The 20246-nt window shown below is 42.7% G+C and overlaps 1 protein-coding gene across 11 annotated transcripts in view; it reads left to right on the plus strand.

The window, feature by feature from the left end:
- Window positions 1-18303, plus strand: part of slmapa (sarcolemma associated protein a) — a 66574-nt gene extending 48271 nt beyond the window's left edge. For 9 of the 11 annotated variants that reach the window (XM_061041787.1, XM_061041788.1, XM_061041785.1 and 6 more), the window contains 12 exons: window positions 3068-3127; window positions 3227-3313; window positions 3891-3971; window positions 4565-4624; window positions 4833-4958; window positions 5484-5558; window positions 5953-6053; window positions 6485-6680; window positions 6812-6929; window positions 7988-8159; window positions 8337-8471; window positions 15167-18303. In XM_061041787.1, the coding sequence (XP_060897770.1) occupies window positions 3068-3127; window positions 3227-3313; window positions 3891-3971; window positions 4565-4624; window positions 4833-4958; window positions 5484-5558; window positions 5953-6053; window positions 6485-6680; window positions 6812-6929; window positions 7988-8159; window positions 8337-8471; window positions 15167-15262 (1307 nt within the window). In that variant the 3' untranslated portion in view covers window positions 15263-18303. Of the gene's footprint in view, window positions 1-3067; window positions 3128-3226; window positions 3314-3890; window positions 3972-4564; window positions 4625-4832; window positions 4959-5483; window positions 5559-5952; window positions 6054-6484; window positions 6681-6811; window positions 6930-7987; window positions 8160-8336; window positions 8472-10642; window positions 10731-15166 lie in introns of all 11 variants that reach the window. The other 2 variants (XM_061041784.1, XM_061041789.1) reach the window with 1 other exon arrangement.
- Window positions 18304-20246: the final 1943 nt, after the last annotated feature.

Consider the following 20246-nt stretch of genomic DNA (forward strand, 5'->3'; position numbering starts at 1 on the left):
TGTACATCCTGCAGGTATTCAGAACAGATTGAGACGTAATGTTAGGCTGTATCGTTATTGGTGTCACCAGTTTCCCCCTTTTTTTTTTTAAAGACTTTAGTTTACCGGGTGCAGAAAGTTGTCTAACCCGTGTTATGTCTCAGTTTTGATAAAATAAAAAAATTAATCCATTTTACTCCAAAAGTTGTTTTGACAACGGGCTGTAGGTGCCAGCAGAGTCTGTGCAAAAGCCGGTATTATTACTGAACCTTGTCAGTCAACACGGGTCTTTGGTGTCTGACATCGCCCCTCATCTTGTCAATAAACGCACGCTGTCTGTGATGGGGAGCCATGTCAGCATTTTGTTTTACGGCAGTGTGGCTGCAAGTCTTTGATGGGGCCAAATTCATAAATAATGTTGCTCCACCGTCTTGAGGGAATAATAGCTCAAAAAACACGTCTTAATAATAATCAACAGACTTCAATGCTCTAATGTGTACTTTGTAAAAGCAGATGGTTTTGAATACTGTCTTACTACTGTTGTAGTCAAGACCACACTAACTGAGACCAAGACATACCTGAGACCAAGACAAGACCAAGAGGGAGGCAGGGCAAGACCGAGAGCAGACCAAGACATCTAGGGATCAAGACCAGAGTCAAGACCGAGACGTTTAGGGATGGAGACCGAGTTGAGAAAAAAGACCATAAATATCACTGAAAAATCATCCTCCAGGGGGATGTTACTCACTTAGACTTTAAAAGTAGGGATGATTCCCGGGGGATAAAAATAAATTTATGAAGTCAAGTCATTCATTCTTTTAGAAAGAGGCGTTTTCCTTCTAATCTCTAAAAATGTTGTGGAAAAATAGACGATCAGTGATGGTCCTGACCGGGATTTGGTCTTCACTGGTCAGCCCAGTCTGAGAACAAGACAAGACCGAGTAGAAATGCTTTAGATTCTAAGACTGTGGGTGCGTTCTAATTGTCATTTTTGCTTAGGAAGGTTCCTAATAAGGCCATGATAAGAGCCGTTCGAATCCTCTAAAAGCTAAGGAAAGGTGGGTCAATGCTTCCTTTATAACCTCCTTTAGCATAGGATACACTGGATCATCCTTTACGAAAGGAGATGAGATATGCCGCCCCACAATGCCTTGCGGCCGCAACATTTAAAGCGAGTCGCGCATCCGACCGTTCACGAAAAGTGAAATGACCGTAAAGGGGCGCCGATCATGTAAGGGATGAAGGGATAAGAGACAATTTAGCCAGATTATGTTTTATTCAACATATTGCATTCACTTAAGAATGCTTTGTGCAGTTGTATATTCGTATGCTTAAAACATTTTGTATATTTTGCATAAATTTTACAGTTAATTTCATACAATCATGTTTATTTTGATGTTGATTTCTGAGTGGACAGGAAGCTGATGGTTTCACTTTTGTTACTTGTGGTAATTAGGATTATTTCACTGGTAAGAAGGCACAGGGGAAAGTTTTTTAGATGATCTTTTAGTAGTCCATTTTCGGAACATTGTAGTTTCACCACACGGCGGACCCACGTCATTAACCTCTGCCGGCCCGTCACATTTAATTACGTCGCCTAGTGGAAATGTGGTCGGATTGTCAGAGCAACGAGATCGCCTTTCTCTAAATCCTTTATGAATTCTCCTAACATCTTTCCTTAACCTCATGACGTTTTCGCGGGGTTAAGGTGAAGTGGATAGCGAAAGGAGATAGGAGGGACAATTTGAACGCACCCGAGACCTTCAAAAAGAGGTCTTAAGACCAAGACTGATTTCGAGTACTACAACACTTTGTTTTACTCAATGTCCCTGGTGAAAGTCGCTGTAACGGGTGTTGCTGGAGCTTCTGTAATTTAAGAAGTACCTGATGGTTCTGACTTTATCTCTGGCTCACTAATTGGTTCACCGTTTCTCCTAAACCCCCTGACATGCTTCCTGTACCTTTTTGTCTCTGCTTGCTGCTTTGTTGCTCTCCATAAGAAGAGTTTACTAACCAACCTATTTCTCATTTTCTGTTTCTGCTTTCCTCCCTCTCTTTTGCTCCGTTCTTTTCCTCTGGCTCCTCGCATCTGGAGAATTTGTTTTCATACTTGAAGCATTTGAGTTTTCCGACACCAGCCAAACACGAGCTGGTTGTATTGGCTTCTCCGTCTTTGTTTGTTTCCTGCAGTGATACAAGCTATGCGATGCCAGTTATATCTAGAGGTCTTTCTAGTAGTTTCTGCACCACTCAGACGACACCACTCGTTTATATTTGTAGCTTGTAGAAGTCTTCTGTTCCGTCTGTCTCCAGTGGGTGCAGACATCTTAAAAGCTGGTATTATTGAAGTTACTGCAGTTTGAGATACACATTGATAACTGGACATCTCAAAACAGTAAAACATGGAACAGTAGACATCTCTTCTTTGCAGCTTGGAGATGTACGTTTGTGTCGACTGTTCGGCTTTAGATGTTTTTTTTAAAAGCTTTGAATTGAAATGAGTTTGGTTTGGGTTTGTGCATGTTTTAGGATGATTGCAGGAGCCGCTGATATCAACAATAAAAGCCTCATTAATACTTATGTTAGGTTATTGGCCCACTCTGTTGTGAGTACTTTCTCATGATCACTGATATGTGTTTGTGTCGCTCCACTTATCACAGTTCATGAGGCTGCGTTGCGCCGTTGTGTGGTTATTCTTTGTGGGTGGTGAAATTGGCACAACATCAGCCTGGAGTATCCTGCGGTGGTTTGGAGTCTTGGTTGTGCACGTCCTCAGAAATTAGGGCTCGGCGTCAGCGAGGTGCAATATGCACATACAGTATGGTAGCTAGGAGCAATGGCGTTTCAGACCGGCTACTCAGAATTGAGTGGGTCTCCAGACCTCGTCTGATGAACGAGATGAAACACTAACCAGGCATGATAATAACTCCAAACGAGCCGTTGGCTGTCTGACTTCTGGTTGTTGCATTGAGACGGGATTATGTTGCAGAGTTCAGGACAGATTTTCACATTTCTGTTTTTTTTTATAAGTTCAAACAAGCTGTTGAGACTCACTGATTCGACGTGTGTTTCCTTTTTCTCGCTGCAGCTGTCAAACAGTTGAAGGAGACGGTCAGTTCTTCAATCCACAAACTGGCCAACTTTGATGGTAAGAGCTCAACATAGCTACAAGCAAAAACACTTCTCATCTGAGTCTTATAAACTAAAATAGAAGTCCTCATGTTTGTGTATGTTTGTGTGTTTATAGAAGTGATGGACGCTCACCTACAGAACAACCAGACGGCTGAAGAAGAAGAAGACGATGACATCCTGGCCAGCCCTGATCGGCTCAAAGGTAGAGGACACACAAACCCTCACATGTTTTTAAACGTAAAGGCATTGCAGTGGTTAAATTAAACATCTGATTACTCCTTGATAATCATATTTTGTACCAAAGCTGTTTGATGCTTGAGTTACGCTTACCGACTTTTTGTTAAGAAGTTGTGACAAAGAGCAGAACTGCTGACATGGAGACCCTGTAGTATTCTCTGACCTTTGACCTCTGCTTTTTTTGTCATTAGAGGTCTGAATGTTTGTCATCCTTTGGATTCTTTGTGGACACACAATATGCTCGGGCTCAGATTGTTTTTTGTATTTTTTGTATCATTTTTCCTGCTCCTGCTCACAGAGAGATAGATTAAAGAGAACATGCATAAAAACAGTAACATCACATTAATGGAACAAAACAGTTTCAAACTGCTGTTTTTGTTGTTTCTGTTTCACCTCCTGATCCCTGCTGTGCCTCACGCACCGAAAAAATCCAATCAGTCCATCACACAATGGTGTGTGTGTGTGTGTGTGTGTTAGTGTGCACACACGATTTTCCGTTTTTGTCCCATTTCACTAACGTGTGTGTGTGTTTGTGTCCACAGGGAATCAGATGGATGCCAAAGAGTCCGACATGTCAGACACTCTGAGTCCCAGCAAAGACCGCAGCAGTGACGACACGTCAGGTCAGTCCACACACACAGGCACACACACACTGTTTTTTAAGATTTGGGCTTTTTGTGCCTTTATTGGAGCAATAGGACAGTGGATAGAGGCAGAAATCAGGGAGAGAGAGAGAGTGGGGAATGTCATGCAGGAAAGGAAAGGAGCCACAAGTCGGATTTGAACCTGAGCCGACCGCCAGGAGCACATGGGGCGCGTGCACCAACCACTGCGCCATCAGCCCCCCAACACACGTTTTAATCAGAATGTTTTAGCTTCTCTTTAAGTGATTCAGTCTGTAACTTTTTTCATATCTCGGTTTTTCATTTTCAATTCAACTGCCTTTAAATTTTAGTAACTTCCCTTTGAAAAGAGTTGAAGTCAGAATTTGTTAAATGAAGATCATAAACTCTGTAATCATGAAAAGTAGAACTGAACATCATATTTAGATTTAATAACTTCAGTTTTTAAGATCAGACACATGCATAAATAATCTGTGGGAGCTTGAAACACTGAGTGAAATAATTAATGTTGTCTGTTAACAAAGTTTTCTTGCAATTAAAAGCACTTGTGACTTTATTCCTAAATTAATTTTAAACGTGTGTTTGTGTTTCAGACGGTAACATGGACGACCAGGAGCTGAATGAACCCCAGAACAGAGTCGCTCTGCTCAAAGGTAACAAAGGCTGCTCGTCTCTGCTTTGTAGTCGTGGTATTTATCAGATTCAGAAATACATCTAACTGTCCAGTAGGGGGAGCTGTGAGAGTCTGTTATTGGCTACATGTGCTTCAAAATGCCTTTTTCATTCAGTCTTAAGAGTTTTATTCACTAAAGAAAAAACGACTGTACTCTCTGTGTGGTGTGTGCGTGTGCGTGTGTGTAGCCGAGCTGCATCGGGCCGGTCTGGAGCCTGGAGACACGGAGCAGGTCATCCACCATCTCCACAGAGAGCTGCTAGAGGCCCAGGACTTAGCCAACACCGGCAAGCAGAGATGTCTGGAGCTACAAGGTAACAATCGGTTTCACAGAATCCCCTCCCTCTCTAAAATTATTTCTGAATTTTTTGAGAAAATGTTATTAAAATAATAATCTCAATGTGCATCTTTATCAGTAAGATTATCAACACGCCTAACTTTAGACCCGTGTCACAGGGTCGTCCCGATACAAGAAGTTTAAACTTAGAAATGACATATTATCAATACCTGTTTCCATGTCGCAGCAACAAGAAGAAAATAGAAGTCCCAGGCTTCCAATATTGAGAAATTTCCTTTTTTTAAGCTACAAAAAATACTCCCAGCAACTGAGGGTCATGACCCCGATGAAGGCCACAAGCCGAAACACGTCGGTCTATTAAAGTTAATAAAGTTGATCTTCATACTACAAGTGTTGCTGGAGCTTTTAGACCTCTTCAAGCATTTCACTCTCCATGCACCTTGGGGGAGCATGAGTAGCTTTTATGTGACCCCATTGCCTCAGGATTTAATGCAGTAAATTCTGATTTAATGTATGTGACTGTCTTTGTGTGCGTCTGCAGCCCTGCTGGAGGACGAGAGGAGGAGTAACACTCAACAGACCGAAGAGTCAACCAAACAGATCCAGTACCTGCAGAGTATGTACACACACGTTTAAAAAAAACATCTGTAAATGTGTCTCTGAGTCATGACTGTCTACAATGAGTGAGAAGCTCGAGTCCCGCTGGCTGTGTTGTTGTCAGAGTCGTGTTTACATGGACGGGACGGCCGGCTCCTCCCCTTGTGTATAAAAGCTGTTTTAGTCAAGGACTAGAGAGAAGAAGAAGAAGAACATACTCACTGATTATTTGGATGTCATGTAAGAGTTTTTAGATCACGCTCATTCTGTGAAAATGTTCATGCGATGTGAAGCTACGAGCTAACTTAAGAGCGCTAACATTAGCATGCTAACACAACAATGCAGGACAGATCGATACACCTTGCTCTCACCTCACTTCTCATCATGTTTTTTTGTCTCTGTTTGTGTTTCAGCTCAGCTTGGGAAGCTGCAGGCCGACATGGAGGCACTGAGGGAGCAGAGGGAGAGCACCATCTGCACCACAAGAGAGGAGCTCTACTCCGCACAGGAGGAGGTGAAACTCCTGATTCTTACCTTCTGACTCCTGAAAACAATTTTTTTTATTTCTACAAACTCCTCCTGACATCCTTAGTTACTCCCTCTCAGACTTTTGGACCCAATCTAACTCCAATTTGATTCCTTCTGAGAGTGCTCTCACTCCCCCCGACTCCTCCTCTCCCACCTCCCCGTCATAGCCCCATAACTCATTCTGATAGTCTCTTGTCCCGTTCATGATTCCCCTCTAATTCTCTCTTCTCTCCATTGATTCCTCCCTACACTACTGCCTGTCCAGCTCCTTGTATCTCTGAATAAACTGACTCCTCCCTGCTCACAAATAAACCAGACGTCCTCCTCTCACAGACTGAAACTTTCTGACTGTTAACAGTAAATATGAGTCGCATGACATCACTGTCTTACTTCATGAGTTGTGCTTTTCTGTGTTAGATTCTTGTCCTGCGGCACACTATGGAGGCCACCGCGGCAGAGAGGGAGCGAGAGATCGCCGTCCTGCAGGCCGACCTGGGCATCGTTCGGTCTGAGCTGGAGCACTGGAGGTGGAGCAAGTACGAGGATGAGGTCAGGCTGATGCAGGAGGAGGCCATCTCTCAACAGCAGCAGAGCTCGGCCAGCCAGCTGCAGGGTGAGCACAGAGAGGGTTCTTGAGGGTTCTTGTGTTTCTTTTTTTGTTGCTGAATCAAGGTAAAAGTCTTTTAATTCCTCGTTTATTAAAGTCATGACTCTTTTTTTTTTCTCCTCCTTTCTGTCTGTCAGTGGAGTGTGTCACGTTGCAACAGCGGTGCACGACTCTGCAGGAGGACTGTGATGGCCTGAGATCTGAACGGAAAGCTCTCAACGAAAAACTGCAACGCCTGGAGACTGAGCTCAGCAGGTACACACATGCAAACACACACAGTTTGTTCTTTTATCCAGCCAGCATAAAGTCACTTTTGGGAGGTGACGTCATCTGCATGGGAAACAGTCATGAAGATTTTTCAGGGATCGCTTTCACTCTATATTTGAGTCACAAAACTAAGTGAAAAAAAGAAAAAGATAAGGCATTAATTGCATCTAAATTATTAGGAATAAATGTCAAATTGAGAATCAGTGGACACTTTGGCTAGAAGTCTTTGTGAAAGCTGTGATGAGGATGATTAATTCTGGCTCCAGATGCCTGACAGGATCGCTGACTCCTTGCGTCTTGTCGGGCTCAGAGTTTGAAGTTCAGCATTAAAAGGAAGGAAGGAAGGACGGATGGAGGATAAGAAGGGCCTGAGGAAATGTGGCGTCCAGCTGATTGAGTCGGAACAGGATGAGGGGGCGACAGCTGACTGACAGCTGTCTGAAGCAGACCGAGGCGTCAGCAGGTTCTCTGACCGCAGCGCTCTGCTCCGTCTGTTCTCCACCGAGAGAAACATCCATGAATGTTCTCGTCGGAACTGAAGGCTCAGCAAGTTTTATCTGAGCTTCAGCTTTGTTTGTTTTTTACTAGTTCCAATGAAGTGCGAGCACCACTGGCAGCACCTCCTATAAATCTGTGTTTCACAAGAATCCAGTAAAACTTGCAGATGTCAGCAGCAGCTCACTATTCACTGCTGTGATCTGTTGCACCACCAGTCAGCAATCAGAACAAAAGATAAAGTAAAGGAGAAGACGAGGTCTGGAGACCCAAACTGATTCAGATTCTTAATTGTCCCATAAGGGACAAGTTGCATTGCAACAGGAGCACACAGAAGACAAGAAACACAAGGACAACATCACCATAGAACATGAACCAAAACGAATTTAAAAAAATCAGTCAACACAGCAAAATATAAAACCAAATAAAAACAACGCAATAAATAATAATAATTGGACTCAGTGTGCAAAGGCCTTTAGAGTTGGCTATATTTCACTGACATGTTTGTGTGTGTGTGTGTGTGTGTGTGTGTGTGTGTGTGTGTGTTGCAGCACCAGGGAGCAGAGTCAGGTCCTCAGCAGCAGTCTGGAGTCTCTGGAGAAGCGGGAGGGGGTTCTGCAGGACAAACTGGGTTCTCTGGAGAACCAACACCTGCAGGACGCAGGCCGGCTGAAGAGCCAGCTGGACCAGGCCCAGGCCCACACACACACACTGCAGAGAGAGGTACGTACACACACACACACACACATAGACACAGGAACTCATACTTTACATGTACATTTACACGATTCATTGAACTAGGTAACTACTTTATTTATTCCCATGACCTGAAAATGTATAGAACTTACTTACTTAATGGTGTTTTTGCGTGTGTGTGTGTTTGTGTTTGTGTGTGCGCAGTATGAAGACACACAGTCCCAGCTGTTGGACCTCCGTCAGCGCTACGAGAGGACAGAGAAGGAGAAGCTGAACATCCACCAGGAGCTGGAGCAGTGCAGGAGCAACCTGAAGCTGCTGCAGGACAAGACCAGCTCTGTGAGTGTACACACACACACACACACACACACACATACACACACACACACACACACAATCAGCCCAAAGACTTAATGGAATATTTGTGCTGTAATCTGTACTTTTGTGTTCCCTCAGCTTTAAATGTTTTTGATTTCTTGACGTTATTTACTAATTTATTGATTCTAAAGATTGAAGCAGGGACGCAGCAGGTCGTCCTCAGGACACTGAGGTGGTCTGGGATTTTCTAACCCACTCAACACTTCACTTCACTGACACCATCCCCCCTGATAACTTGCTAATGTAACTCTAGAAACCAAAGCTTTGTTATTTTAACGGATCTCAGAAATCAAGAACTTTACACTCCTGTTGGTTCGACAAGTGTTTGTTATATTTTTGCTACAACAGGACACATCACACCTACCTCGGAAATATAGTGAAGGGGCACCCTTAGCGTAGTGGTTAATATGTGCGCCACATGTACAGAGGCTCTGGTTCTCCTAGCGGGCGGCCCCGGTTCGATACCGACCTGTTTTCTGCACCCCGGGCTTTTTACGCTGAGTCAGAAATCGGAGAGTGAGAGTGGAATGACTCGGGAATCACGGGTCGGATTCGAACCCAGGTCGCCCGCTTGGAGGACCACAGCCTCCGTACATGGGGTGCGTGCACTAACCACTTTGCTACTGGCGCCCCTGTATATATTTATAGATTTGTCACTTGTATATTTTTATTTATTGCTTGATTTTGAAAATCCAAATCAATCAACTTCTCCATGATAATGATTTTTGCACTAATCGAGCAGCCTCATCAGTGAAGATCGTTCTGATGACAGGAGATCGATTTACACAGACGCTGTTTTATTTTTACTACACTGGAGGTCAATAATGATGAACTTCCTCCGAGCACTTCCAGCTCAGGTGACCTCCTGTGACATCATCGTCTCACCTGCCTCTTTCTCCTCAGCTGATGAATAACGTCTGTTAGTTTGTTTCTGTCGCTGTGAGAACTACAGGAAACACAACCAGCGAGGCGGAGCAGCCTCCTTCTCCTCTGTTATCCCTCTTCTCTTCTTCTCCTCTTTTCTCTGTCTGTCTCCAGCTCTTCTTCTTCTACGGGTTTTGGTGGGTTTTGGTCTTGATTTGAGGGTTTTGTTTCTACAGAGCTTTACAGATTTGATACCCCTGATCCAGAGTCACAGTTTGATAAGGGTGTTAAGATTTTCTTACAACTTTGGGCTTATTTTCATAGTTTGGTCCGTCATTACTTGAGTCTAAAACTGGGGTCTCGGGACTTGAATGAAAAGACGTCAGACGCCAGAATGTGGTGACCAGCACGGGTGGTATACCGTTTGTGTGAAAGTCAGGGTTAAGAGTTTAAAATGGAGACTACAATTGGTTGCACCACACTTACATGGACTAAAACTAGTTTGGACTTACACGCACAGTTTGTAAAATCCGCCGCCAGGGGGCTCTCAATCAAAACAATAACAAAAGATGACGTCAAGGCTGGCGGGGAATCATGGGAGTGATTATCTCTGCTACTTTTTATGAATAAAGTTGCTTATTGACAAATGTATCTTTTGTATGTGCCGATGCTTTTGTTGCGGGGAGGGGGCGGCTTTTCTATATTATAATGACGGACCAAACTATGAAAATACTTCACAAATTCTAAAAACCTCACGACCGATCCATTGAGTCGATTATTTATCTACACCAGGAACAGCTCGTCATGTAGCGGCACCATGCTGCTTGAAGGAATAGTTGATTTATTTTGGTTTTAGATTCAGATTTCAACACCCAACTGTCATCGTCTTCAGGCAGCAGCGGGTATAAAACACGCTGATGAGACGTCCTGGTGCAGAAAAAGTTAATGAGTTTCTACCCAACAGGAACAAGCCGGCTGACGGGTCGTTCTTCTTCTGTGGTGTTTGGTGAATGTTGCTTTCGATCGTGTAGGGATGGCGGTGTTGCTTTGTAGAAAGGGCTGACTTTATACAAACCTGCCGTCCTATAATCCCCCCCCCCTCTCTCTCTCTCTTTCTCTCTTTCTCTCTCTCTGTGGCTCTCCCCCCTCCCTCCTCCCCCTCCCCTCGCTGTAGCTGCTCCATCCTCCATGTTGGTTTTTTCGTTGATTTGCCGGCTGATTTCTTCTTATCCCTCTTCTCCCTCCCCTCCCCCCTTCCTCCCCTCTAGCCATCCATATTGCAGCCTGTCCAAGCCATATTCATTGGCCTTGTCCTGGCTCTGCTCTACTGGTGTTTCGGCCAGTTGTGGTAGAAAGGTACACACCGACATGACATCAGTCTGCCTCTTTCTTTCTCTTTTTTGCCTCGTCTCTGTTGTCTCCATTTTTGCTTCATCTGTGGAAGGAAAGATAACGGAGGTGAAAACGTGGTGCTGATCTTTGAAGAATTCAGGGCGTCAGCATAGAAAAGGACCCGTTTGCTGGAATCAGAATTAAGTTAAAAAATGGAGAGTTTGACCCCACGCTGTCTTCTTTTACCAAATCTGAACCAATAGTACGACCATTAACCTCCAGCACTCCTCATAAAAGTAGTTATAATATCATACAAATACACACATAAGTCATTGTTCTCAACCTTCAAAACGGAGTGTTTTATGTTGTTTCGGTCATAAGCCTCACGTTTCCTCATCCTCATGAGAAACCTCAGTCACAGCCAGCATCAAAACAAAGATGTCAACCTTGTTTATTTTATCTTTGAGGCTTCAGTCAAAGCTGAGAACTAAAGCCCCTGTGTGATCAATAACCGAGGTGCGTATACTAGTCTGAGAACAATTCCGTATTTCAAACATAAATTTGTCATTTGGCTCGATCTGCTCTTTGGTAAATTGATGAGTTGTGCCCCGGCATCCAGCAAAAATAGATCTGCTGCCGGGGCTGAGATGCAGCGCAGCAGAGCCAGTGGAAGCACACGCATTGGATAGCGGAGATGGACCGAACACACAACTGGAAATTAGGGGTTAGGCTAAGAGAACTTGATGTATTTTCAATTTATTTAGAAAACACATTTAACAACAAGTTGACCAAAATGACCTACAATCAAACTTAATATTAATTTAAAAACTATGAAACACAGACAAATGTAAAACCACCAGGACATAAAAAGGAAAAAGTGTTCATACAAGTCAGTAAGGGAAGGTGGATTTATGTTGTAGTGTGTATGAAATAGACAACATGTATTTGAGTCCTTTGAAAGAACAATAACAGATATGAGAGGAGGATCAGTGTGGGGTCATTAGAGTTCATTTTAAAAGTTTAGTATAAACTGCTCTGATGTAAAGGTGAAGCGTTGAAAGTTAATGAACCCTGAATTCTGATCAGCTCCACACTTTCTTCACCTCCTGCTCTCTCCTCCTCGACTGAGTATCTTCATCATCCTCATCATCGTCTTCATCGAGGTGCTCTGTGTCAGCGTTCAGCTCTAACTGCATGAGTGTCTGTCGTTTGTTCGTCAGTCACATGTCTCCTGCGTCTGCTCTGCTGCGGTTAACTCTTAACTCACTCTTTGAAGGGACGGGCTCCTCCTCAGCAACTCAACGTCCATTTAAAGGGATACCTCATTTCAACAACACTTTTTTTTTTTTTTTTACATCGTCATGGAAACATGAAGGTGGCACACGCGCTAAAAGTTCTGTGTTACTATGAACTGAAGAAAGACACAAACTACACATGTTTTTTGGTTCTATTTCTGAGCTGAAATGCACATAAGAGGCTTATTTCTCTCGTATGTTGTTCACATATTGTTTTGTTTTTCTTCCTGAAACTAATTCTGAACCTCAAAGTGAGAGTCCGTACTGCTTACATATCATCAACCAAAGAATCAGATATAGGAACAGCTTCCAATAGAACATGTATAGATATATTGGCCTGGCTCAGATTAAGCCCTTATTTATTTTTTTAATGTTTATTTTTGTAGGTGTGGACTGGTAAACCACTGCCACACAGTTGAGTATATATAGCCTTATCTAATTTGTAATGCCCGCCCCTACATAAGCTGTAAAAATACATACAATTTAAAGGTCACATATTCTGTAAAATCCACTTCACCATGTTCCTCTAACTCTAATATGTGTCCCTAGTTTGTCTACAAACCCCCCAATGATGATAAAAGTCCATCCTCTCCGTCTTTTGCCTGCTCCACTTTTCAGAAAATGTGTGCTCAAACAGGCCGTATGGTGAGTTTCCCTTCATGACATCACAAAGGGCAGTAGCCCCTCCCCCAGGTGGGTGACACTCCCACACCTAGGTGTTTGTTCTGCCCTCTGAGTCTGCCTTGTCACCGTAAACAATAGGACACGGAGCGAGAAAGCCCGAGACACCCACGCCCTTCCAGGGAGGGGGCGTGGTCAGACACAGCTCATTTACATATTTAAAGCTACAGAAACAGCCTGTTCTGAGCACTCTGCCTTATGCTAAGATAATATGCGTGCCGTGTAGAGACACTGCCTCTATATGAAGGATTTAAACATCTAATGAACAACATTAAAGTTAACACCAGCCGTCTTTGTGCACAGAAAAACATGCAGATATGTTTCTCTCTGACATAAATCTGAAACGTAAAGGTATTCCTTTAAAAGGTCAAGCGAGCACTCATCTTCACATCCTAAAGTCTCTAACTCTTCGTCCTTCATTCATCTTTGTCTCTTCACAGCTTCCTCTCACTCGCAGGGTGTTGACGCTTCTTTTTCATCGTATTTTACCCTCTTATTTATTTACATATTATTGATTTAATCATCTCATGAGGAAAGGTTTGTGGTTTCTTTAAACTTTTTCTTTCCATCTTTTGCATCTCGTCCGCAGCTTAATCGGAGTTATTTTCTGTTTTTGTTTTCATCAGCTTTTTTCTCACCTCAGGTTTTTGATCGTTTCCTTTCAGACACTCAACCTGATTTCTTCTTCTTCTGTTTTTTTTTAAAAAATCACTCATCTTTGTGTCCATCATGTTTGTCCTGTGTTGTGTTTGTTGTGTTTGCTGCTCGTCCGTTGATTTGAGAATGATGTGACCAGTGTTCCCAGTCGTTTGCTGTGAAGGGAAACTGGTCTGTAACTTTATTCTGCTTTTCTACTCAGGTAGGCTCTGCTGCCTCCTTTACTTTGCTGCTTCTACTTATGTTTTTTTTTTTTTTTGACCTTTGTTTTCTTTATTTCCTCCTCTCCTTCTCCTGAAGTCTAAAAAGATTTTAGTTTGATTCAGCTTTGAAGTCGTTTTCCTTTTTATGTTGTTTTGGGGATTATCAACCTGTATTCTTCTCCACCGTTAAACTAAATTTTTGAATCATACTGCTGCCGTAAAATTAAGATTCTCCGTTAGATAGACTTCCTGAACATGAAACTCCTGCAGCAGAAAATACTTAGTGTCTCAGCAGAACTATCTGATAAAATGCTGCATTCAGGGGCTCCTTGGATGGTCCCGGTTTCCGAGTGGGGAAGTCGTTCTTCTGACTTGAGTGTGATCATGTGCATCTAGTTCTAAAAGTCAGATTGCTAACAAACAACAACATGGATGCTCAGAGAAAGATGTGTGGAACGTCACAGTTAGAGAGTTTAAACTCAAAAAGTTGAATCATGATTTAAAAAAAAGTTTCTTACATCGCCCGCCATGTTGATGACAAATTTGACATCAGGTCGGCAAGTAGAGCCCCAAATTCTTTCCAGAGTTTCCAACTTCAAGGTGTTCCGACTAGGTGTGTGCAAAACTGACCAAATTGCTAAACGTTATCACGGTGGGCCTTAAAACATTTAAACGTTAAGGGGGGGTGCACGGCAGCGGCCAGCTTGTTAAATAAATGCAGTGTTGCCCGCACATAGACGATACCCGCCCAAGTATATTTCCGACCTGTTTTTATTTAATTTTTCATTTATTCATAAAATTGCTGCGGAGAGAGAGAAACCTCACGGCTCCGTGCAAGATAACAAAACTCCCGTTTAAAGAAAACTTCCCTCTCGACTCCTGCGGAGAGATAAGACAGCAAAATCCAGAGTCAGCAGAGAGAGAGGGAGCGATAAGGTCCACTGTCCGTACATCCCTCTTGTAAATGCACCGCTGTTTAGCGTTTAAACGTTTAGAAATCACCTCTAGTTCTGACTCAAGCAATGCTTTCTCCTGCATTGTCCAACCTGGAAACCCTTTTTTCCAATTAGTTTGACATCACATGAATGCAGCATTAGCCTTCACAGACTTTACACCTTGCTGTATAATATGTGACCTTAAAATTCATAACAATCCTAACCTGCAGATGTAAGTGTTCATGTGCCTTCACCCTTTATATAAAACAACATCGTCTCCCTTACGGATTAAAAACGGAATCTTTCTGACTTCAGGGTCTTTTTTATGATTTTATTTTCTGCCGTCTGTCCCTCGCTCTTCTTCCTCTTATTCCTTTTCTCTCTCTTACTCTCTCCTGATTTCAGTCTTCAGGACTCGTCGAGTTAAAAATTCAGACATGACTTTCAGAATAACTTTTTTCTCTTTCCTCGTCGCTGTCGTCCCTCTCTCTCTCTCTCACTTTCTCTCTCTCTATCTCACTTTCTCTCTCTCTATCTCACTATCTCTCTCTGTCTCTCTCTATCTCTCTCTCTCTCACTCTCTCTCCCTCTCTCTGTCTCTCTCTCTATCTCTCTCTATCTCTATCTCTCTCTCTCTCTCACTCCCTCTCTCTCCCCCTCTCTCTCTCTCTCTCTCTCTATCTCCACAGAGCGGCTGGAGTTCCTGGATGCCGGTCATCGCAGTGATGGTCGCCGTGACGGCAGCCGTCCTCTACCCCAACCTCTCCAAGAGCAGCTCCACTTAAGACACACACTCTCACACACACACACACACTCTCTAACACACACACACACTCACACACACACGCACATACAGAGTGCTGTGCGGAGAGCGTCACTGCTTTACTTGTATAAAGTCTAATTGTACATAATTGTAGAGGGAATATAAAGGTTGTGGTTTCTACAGAGGATCAGATACTTCTTGGTTTATTTTGTTTTTTTCTGTGTGTGAGGGATGTTTTGTTGTCGTTTTTATCCTCGGCTCTCTCTCTCAGCTGTGGTGGGGGCTTTTTTTTTTGTTTGTTTTTTTGTTTTTTCGTCTCTCTTGCTGAATTCTGGGTGATGAAGCAGCAGGCCGAGCTTCCACATGAAAAAAGAAAAAAACAGCCAGAGGTGACGTTTACACTCGTCCTGATCGTCAAACGAACGGGATGTAAGTGAATGCAACACCTCCCAGCAGCCTCAGACCGGTCACCAACATGATCCAGATTAATCCCTGAAAACGTTCAGGTCTGCACTCTTTCTGATACACACCTGACACTCAGTCAGAACTGGTTTAAACTGGTTTCACTGGGCTTCATCAGTCTGTTTCAACTTCAACAGGCAAAGACCCACAACGTTTTCTCTTCTTTTTCTTCTTCTCAGCTTTCATTTTACTCAGAATATTCTTCAAATCAAATTTATTAATCATCTGTAAAATGATCTCTTACCAATTTGATAGATATGCCGACTCTTCCAGACGGTATACGTCCATCAGTGTGACGATGACTTTGACGTAATTCACTAATTTGTTTAGAAATCTGCACCACTGAAGCAGAGGAAAGACTGCAACAGTAACGCCTCTGAAAGCGTCCTGTCGGTTGTCCCAATACAACGAATATCTGCATCATCTGTTTGGATACCACGGCAACAAAAACAAAAGTCCCAGCAAGAAAAACATTTACAAGTCGCTCGATTGTGATACTGTTATATACGTGAAATAAGTCGCACTGGTGTGTAGAATGTTGTCACCTTTTTAGATTAAAAAAATGTATTAAAAATGCGTCCTATACACTTGATTTGTCGGTACATGTTAGGTCAAATTGATTCATAGTAGATTGTTTTCTCAAAGTGACCTCTGAGGTAACCCTTCAGCGTTGGTTTTTCTGGGACTTTTGAGGGTTTTTAAGGGGTCCACTTCTCATCTCCCCCTGTGTTTGGTCCCTGTGACCCTGTTGACCTTAAACTAGGCGCGATAGGAACAATATAAGACTCTCGACACTTTTTCTTGGTTTGCCGTTGAAACAAAGTCTTATCGACATTCAAACATGAACTCTTAATGATGCCGCCTTCACAGTCGATGTAAATCTGGAGTGTTTGAGCACTTATGAAGCACAAACTGTGCCTCCGATGATCTGGATCAGTGTTCTGTTTAAATCCGGACCCGGGTCTTGTTGGGAGGTGTTCACACTGAGGCGGGTTTTCAGGAAGTCCTGCTCTGTTCTGTTCTGGTTTAAGTCGGCCATGTTGAAGGTCTGACATGGCGTTTTCTCTGTTACCTTGTTTTTGTTTTTCAGGGGAGATTTTGAAGGTCGGGGTTGAAACTTGAAGCCAAATTATTAAAAGAATTAAAATTAAAATGTATTTTATTTTCTGTTAATTTTTTTTTTTTTTGTAAATTTTGGGGCACAGAAAAAAAGGGGGTCAAAGTGCCTCTGATGTAACTAACACCACAGTTTGTGTACGTGTGTGGGCAGACACGCACAACCGCACACACTTTCTCTGTTACACACACACACACACTGTTAGAGGCCTGCAAGTGTCTGGAGTTTGAGAGAACAACAACTGGACGCCTGGAGCTTTTTAGAGCTATTTAAGAGCTAAGCTAACGATACCTGCTAACAAGGCCTAAGAGACCGAGGTAAAAAGCTCTGAAAATATCGAGTGAGTGGACCTAGAGTTGAGCTATATTGTATGATTCTTAAATTTAAAGTTTGACCCTACAGTTTTTCTTGTTTTGTGGCAGGCAAGTCTGTTAATTGTTGTTTAGAGTCGGACCAAAATATCTGAAGAACTTCTGGCTATAAACAATGATAGGATAGGATAGGATGCAATGATAGCGCACAAATTCAAACAATTTAAATCGATGAGACAAAAAATTATGGCGCAATACTCTCATTTAACCACCAGAGGGAGCTATCTGCTTTTCAAAAATAAGAAAAAATGAAATTTAGTGACTGAGAATTGAAGTAAAAAGAATCACATTTATTCACAAATTGAATTCAAACTCTTTAGAAGTCAATTAAAAAGTAATTGAATAAATCAGGAGTTGAGTGTACAGTTACATCTGCGCTAGAAATATCTTAAGGGCCTCATGTCTGAGAGAGGCTATGCTAACGTTAGCATTGCTCAGGCCGTACTAGGAGGTCAATGTTAGCAAGCATGCTAAATCTCATGACATGAAAAAGTTCTGATTTATTTATTTATTTTTTGAAATCCTTCATTTTTAACCTCGATGTCGGCTTGTTTGCAGATTTCTTCTCGCCGTACGTTTAGGGTGAAGGCGCTTACAAAACCAGGACAGAATCTCAGGAAGATGTAAGAAGTCAGACTTTTGTCATCCAGCTGATAAAAGGCATCCATTTTTTCTCTAATGGAGTGACCTCTGGCGCCCTCATCAGATCAAACTCCGATCACGTCATGCCTCTGCAGAAATGTTTATACATCATGTAAAGGTTCCTGTGTGTGTGTGAGCGGGGGAAGTATGTGTCGGCTCACACGCTGGACTCTCGAGCAGCAGTGCTTGTCATCGTTCGTGTACTCTGTCTTGTCTCCTTGTGTTTAAAAAAAAAATTAAAAAAACATTAAAATAAATACGAACAAATATTCCTGATGTTTAAAGAGAAATAAACACTACAGTACAGAGAGAGAATTGTAAAATAAAATGTTATCGAATGACGTGCTACTAGACTTATTTTGTTAAAATTGTTTAGAGATATGAGAGTGAGCTACGTAGAGGATGACGATGATGATGTATTGAATATGCAGAGAAATGTTTGGATTAAAGTTGTAGCAAGCTGACCCACCAGACCTGCCTCCTGCTCCTTCATTCATTCATGTGTTCATTAACCCTTTCACTCATACTGGGCACTGCAGTGGACATCCATTCAAAAGCTGTTTTCTACTAAATGCAACTGGTTTTAAGATTTATCTTTTGGGGGGCGTTTTGGGTCTTTATTGGAGAGATATGACAGTGGATAGAGTCTGACATCAGGGAGAGAGAGAGTGGGGAATGATATGCAGGAAAGGAGAAAGGGCCGCCCGCTTGAAGGACTACACAGCCTCCATACATGGGGCGCCCGCACTGCGTCACCACCGGCCCTAAATGCACTGGTTTTTAATGGGATTGTTTCACATCAGACACTCCAGTGGAAGTCAGCTCATCCACTGTCATCCACTGGTCAGCAGCTGTAAGTTCAAGATGGCTGATGTAACTCAAATGTTATTGTGAAAACTTCCAAATATTGATTTTAGTTTAGGAGAAAATCATAATTGATCAGCTGTCCACTCAGCTGGACTTCATTCTATGCTGATCATGAAAATTAAACGTTACTCCGCCTCAGGTATTTTTCTCCCATTAAAGGAGACATATTATGAAAAATCCACTTTACATTGTTTTTTAACATTTATTTGGGTAACCTGAGTGTCTACTGACTCACAACATGAAATAAATCCATCCAGTCCTTTGTTTGTGGTCTGCATAAGTCTTACAACACAGAGAAAAATGCTCCGTTTCAAATGTGCTCTCCTTGTGATGTCACAGTGGGATTCTGGTAAAAAAAAATCCCCTCCCCTCCCCTGGTATCTCCACCCATGGACTCCACCTCCAGCCTAGAACAAAACTTTAACGCAGGTCCGCCATTTTTATTCTCGCTAGCAAAGGAGTGATGTCTACTGAGAACACTCAGGGGGGACACATTGCATTTAAAGAGACACACACACCAAAATGGAGCGTTCTGAGAGAGCTGGTTTATACAGGGTCACAAACCTCCTCTGGTGCTTGATTCATGTTTACTTCACATATCAGGGATCTGGATCTCCTACCTGGGATGAACTAATCCGGACGTGGAAAAATAGCCTGTCAGTTGTGGTCTTGATTTAAAATCTGGAGTCCACCCTGTCTGAGACAGAGACAAGACCGAGTGAGAGTACCTTTGATTTTGAGACTAGACCTTCAAAAAGTGGTCTGGAGACCAATCTTGTGACCAAGGCCGATTTCAAGTACTACAACACTGGTTGGAAAAAAACAGGTTTGTTGGAGTTAAAGAGTCCAACTCTCAGACAAGCTGAACAGCAGAATTAAAAGCCTCTGAAATGTTTTTAAATTACACTTAAGACCTGTAATTTAGAAAAGTACTTTATTTTTCATCTCTGATTTAACAACAGTGAGATACGAGGAGTGATGTAATGGAGAGGGAGCAGCAAAGAGTGCATCATTAAACAGGCCTGGACCTGCCTGTGTGTGTGTGTATTCTGGTATTAGCTGGATATGTTCACACGACAAACACACATCAATCTTGCAGCAGAAGCATGATTTCATCTTTATGAGACGTGGTGACAAGTCGGTTTACATGTTGGCACACAACGCTCTGATTTTAGAAGCGGATAGAGCGGCTGATAAAATTAAATATTTTACTGATTTGGCTAAAGTACGAGTACTCAGGCGCCTGTCACATAAAACATTATTAAACTGAAGGGAACATTATTATTTTGGCTCAGTGGTAGAGTTGGTCATCTCTCAACCGTAAGGTCAGGGGTTCGATCCCCAGCTCCTGCAGCCACATGTCCGATGTGTCCTTGGGGAAGACACTTAAGGACCCTAGTTGCTCCCTCTGCCTCGACGACAGCGTATGAATGTGTTTTTAGTTCATTCTGATGGTCACTTTACACAGCAGCCTCAACCATCAGTGTGTGAATGTGTAGGTTTGACCTGCGGTGTAAAAGTGCTTTGAGTAGTCAGAAAACTAGAAA

This window comes from Labrus mixtus, chromosome 7 (genome assembly GCF_963584025.1).
Source record: "Labrus mixtus chromosome 7, fLabMix1.1, whole genome shotgun sequence".
NCBI classification, from domain to species: Eukaryota; Metazoa; Chordata; class Actinopteri; order Labriformes; family Labridae; genus Labrus; species Labrus mixtus.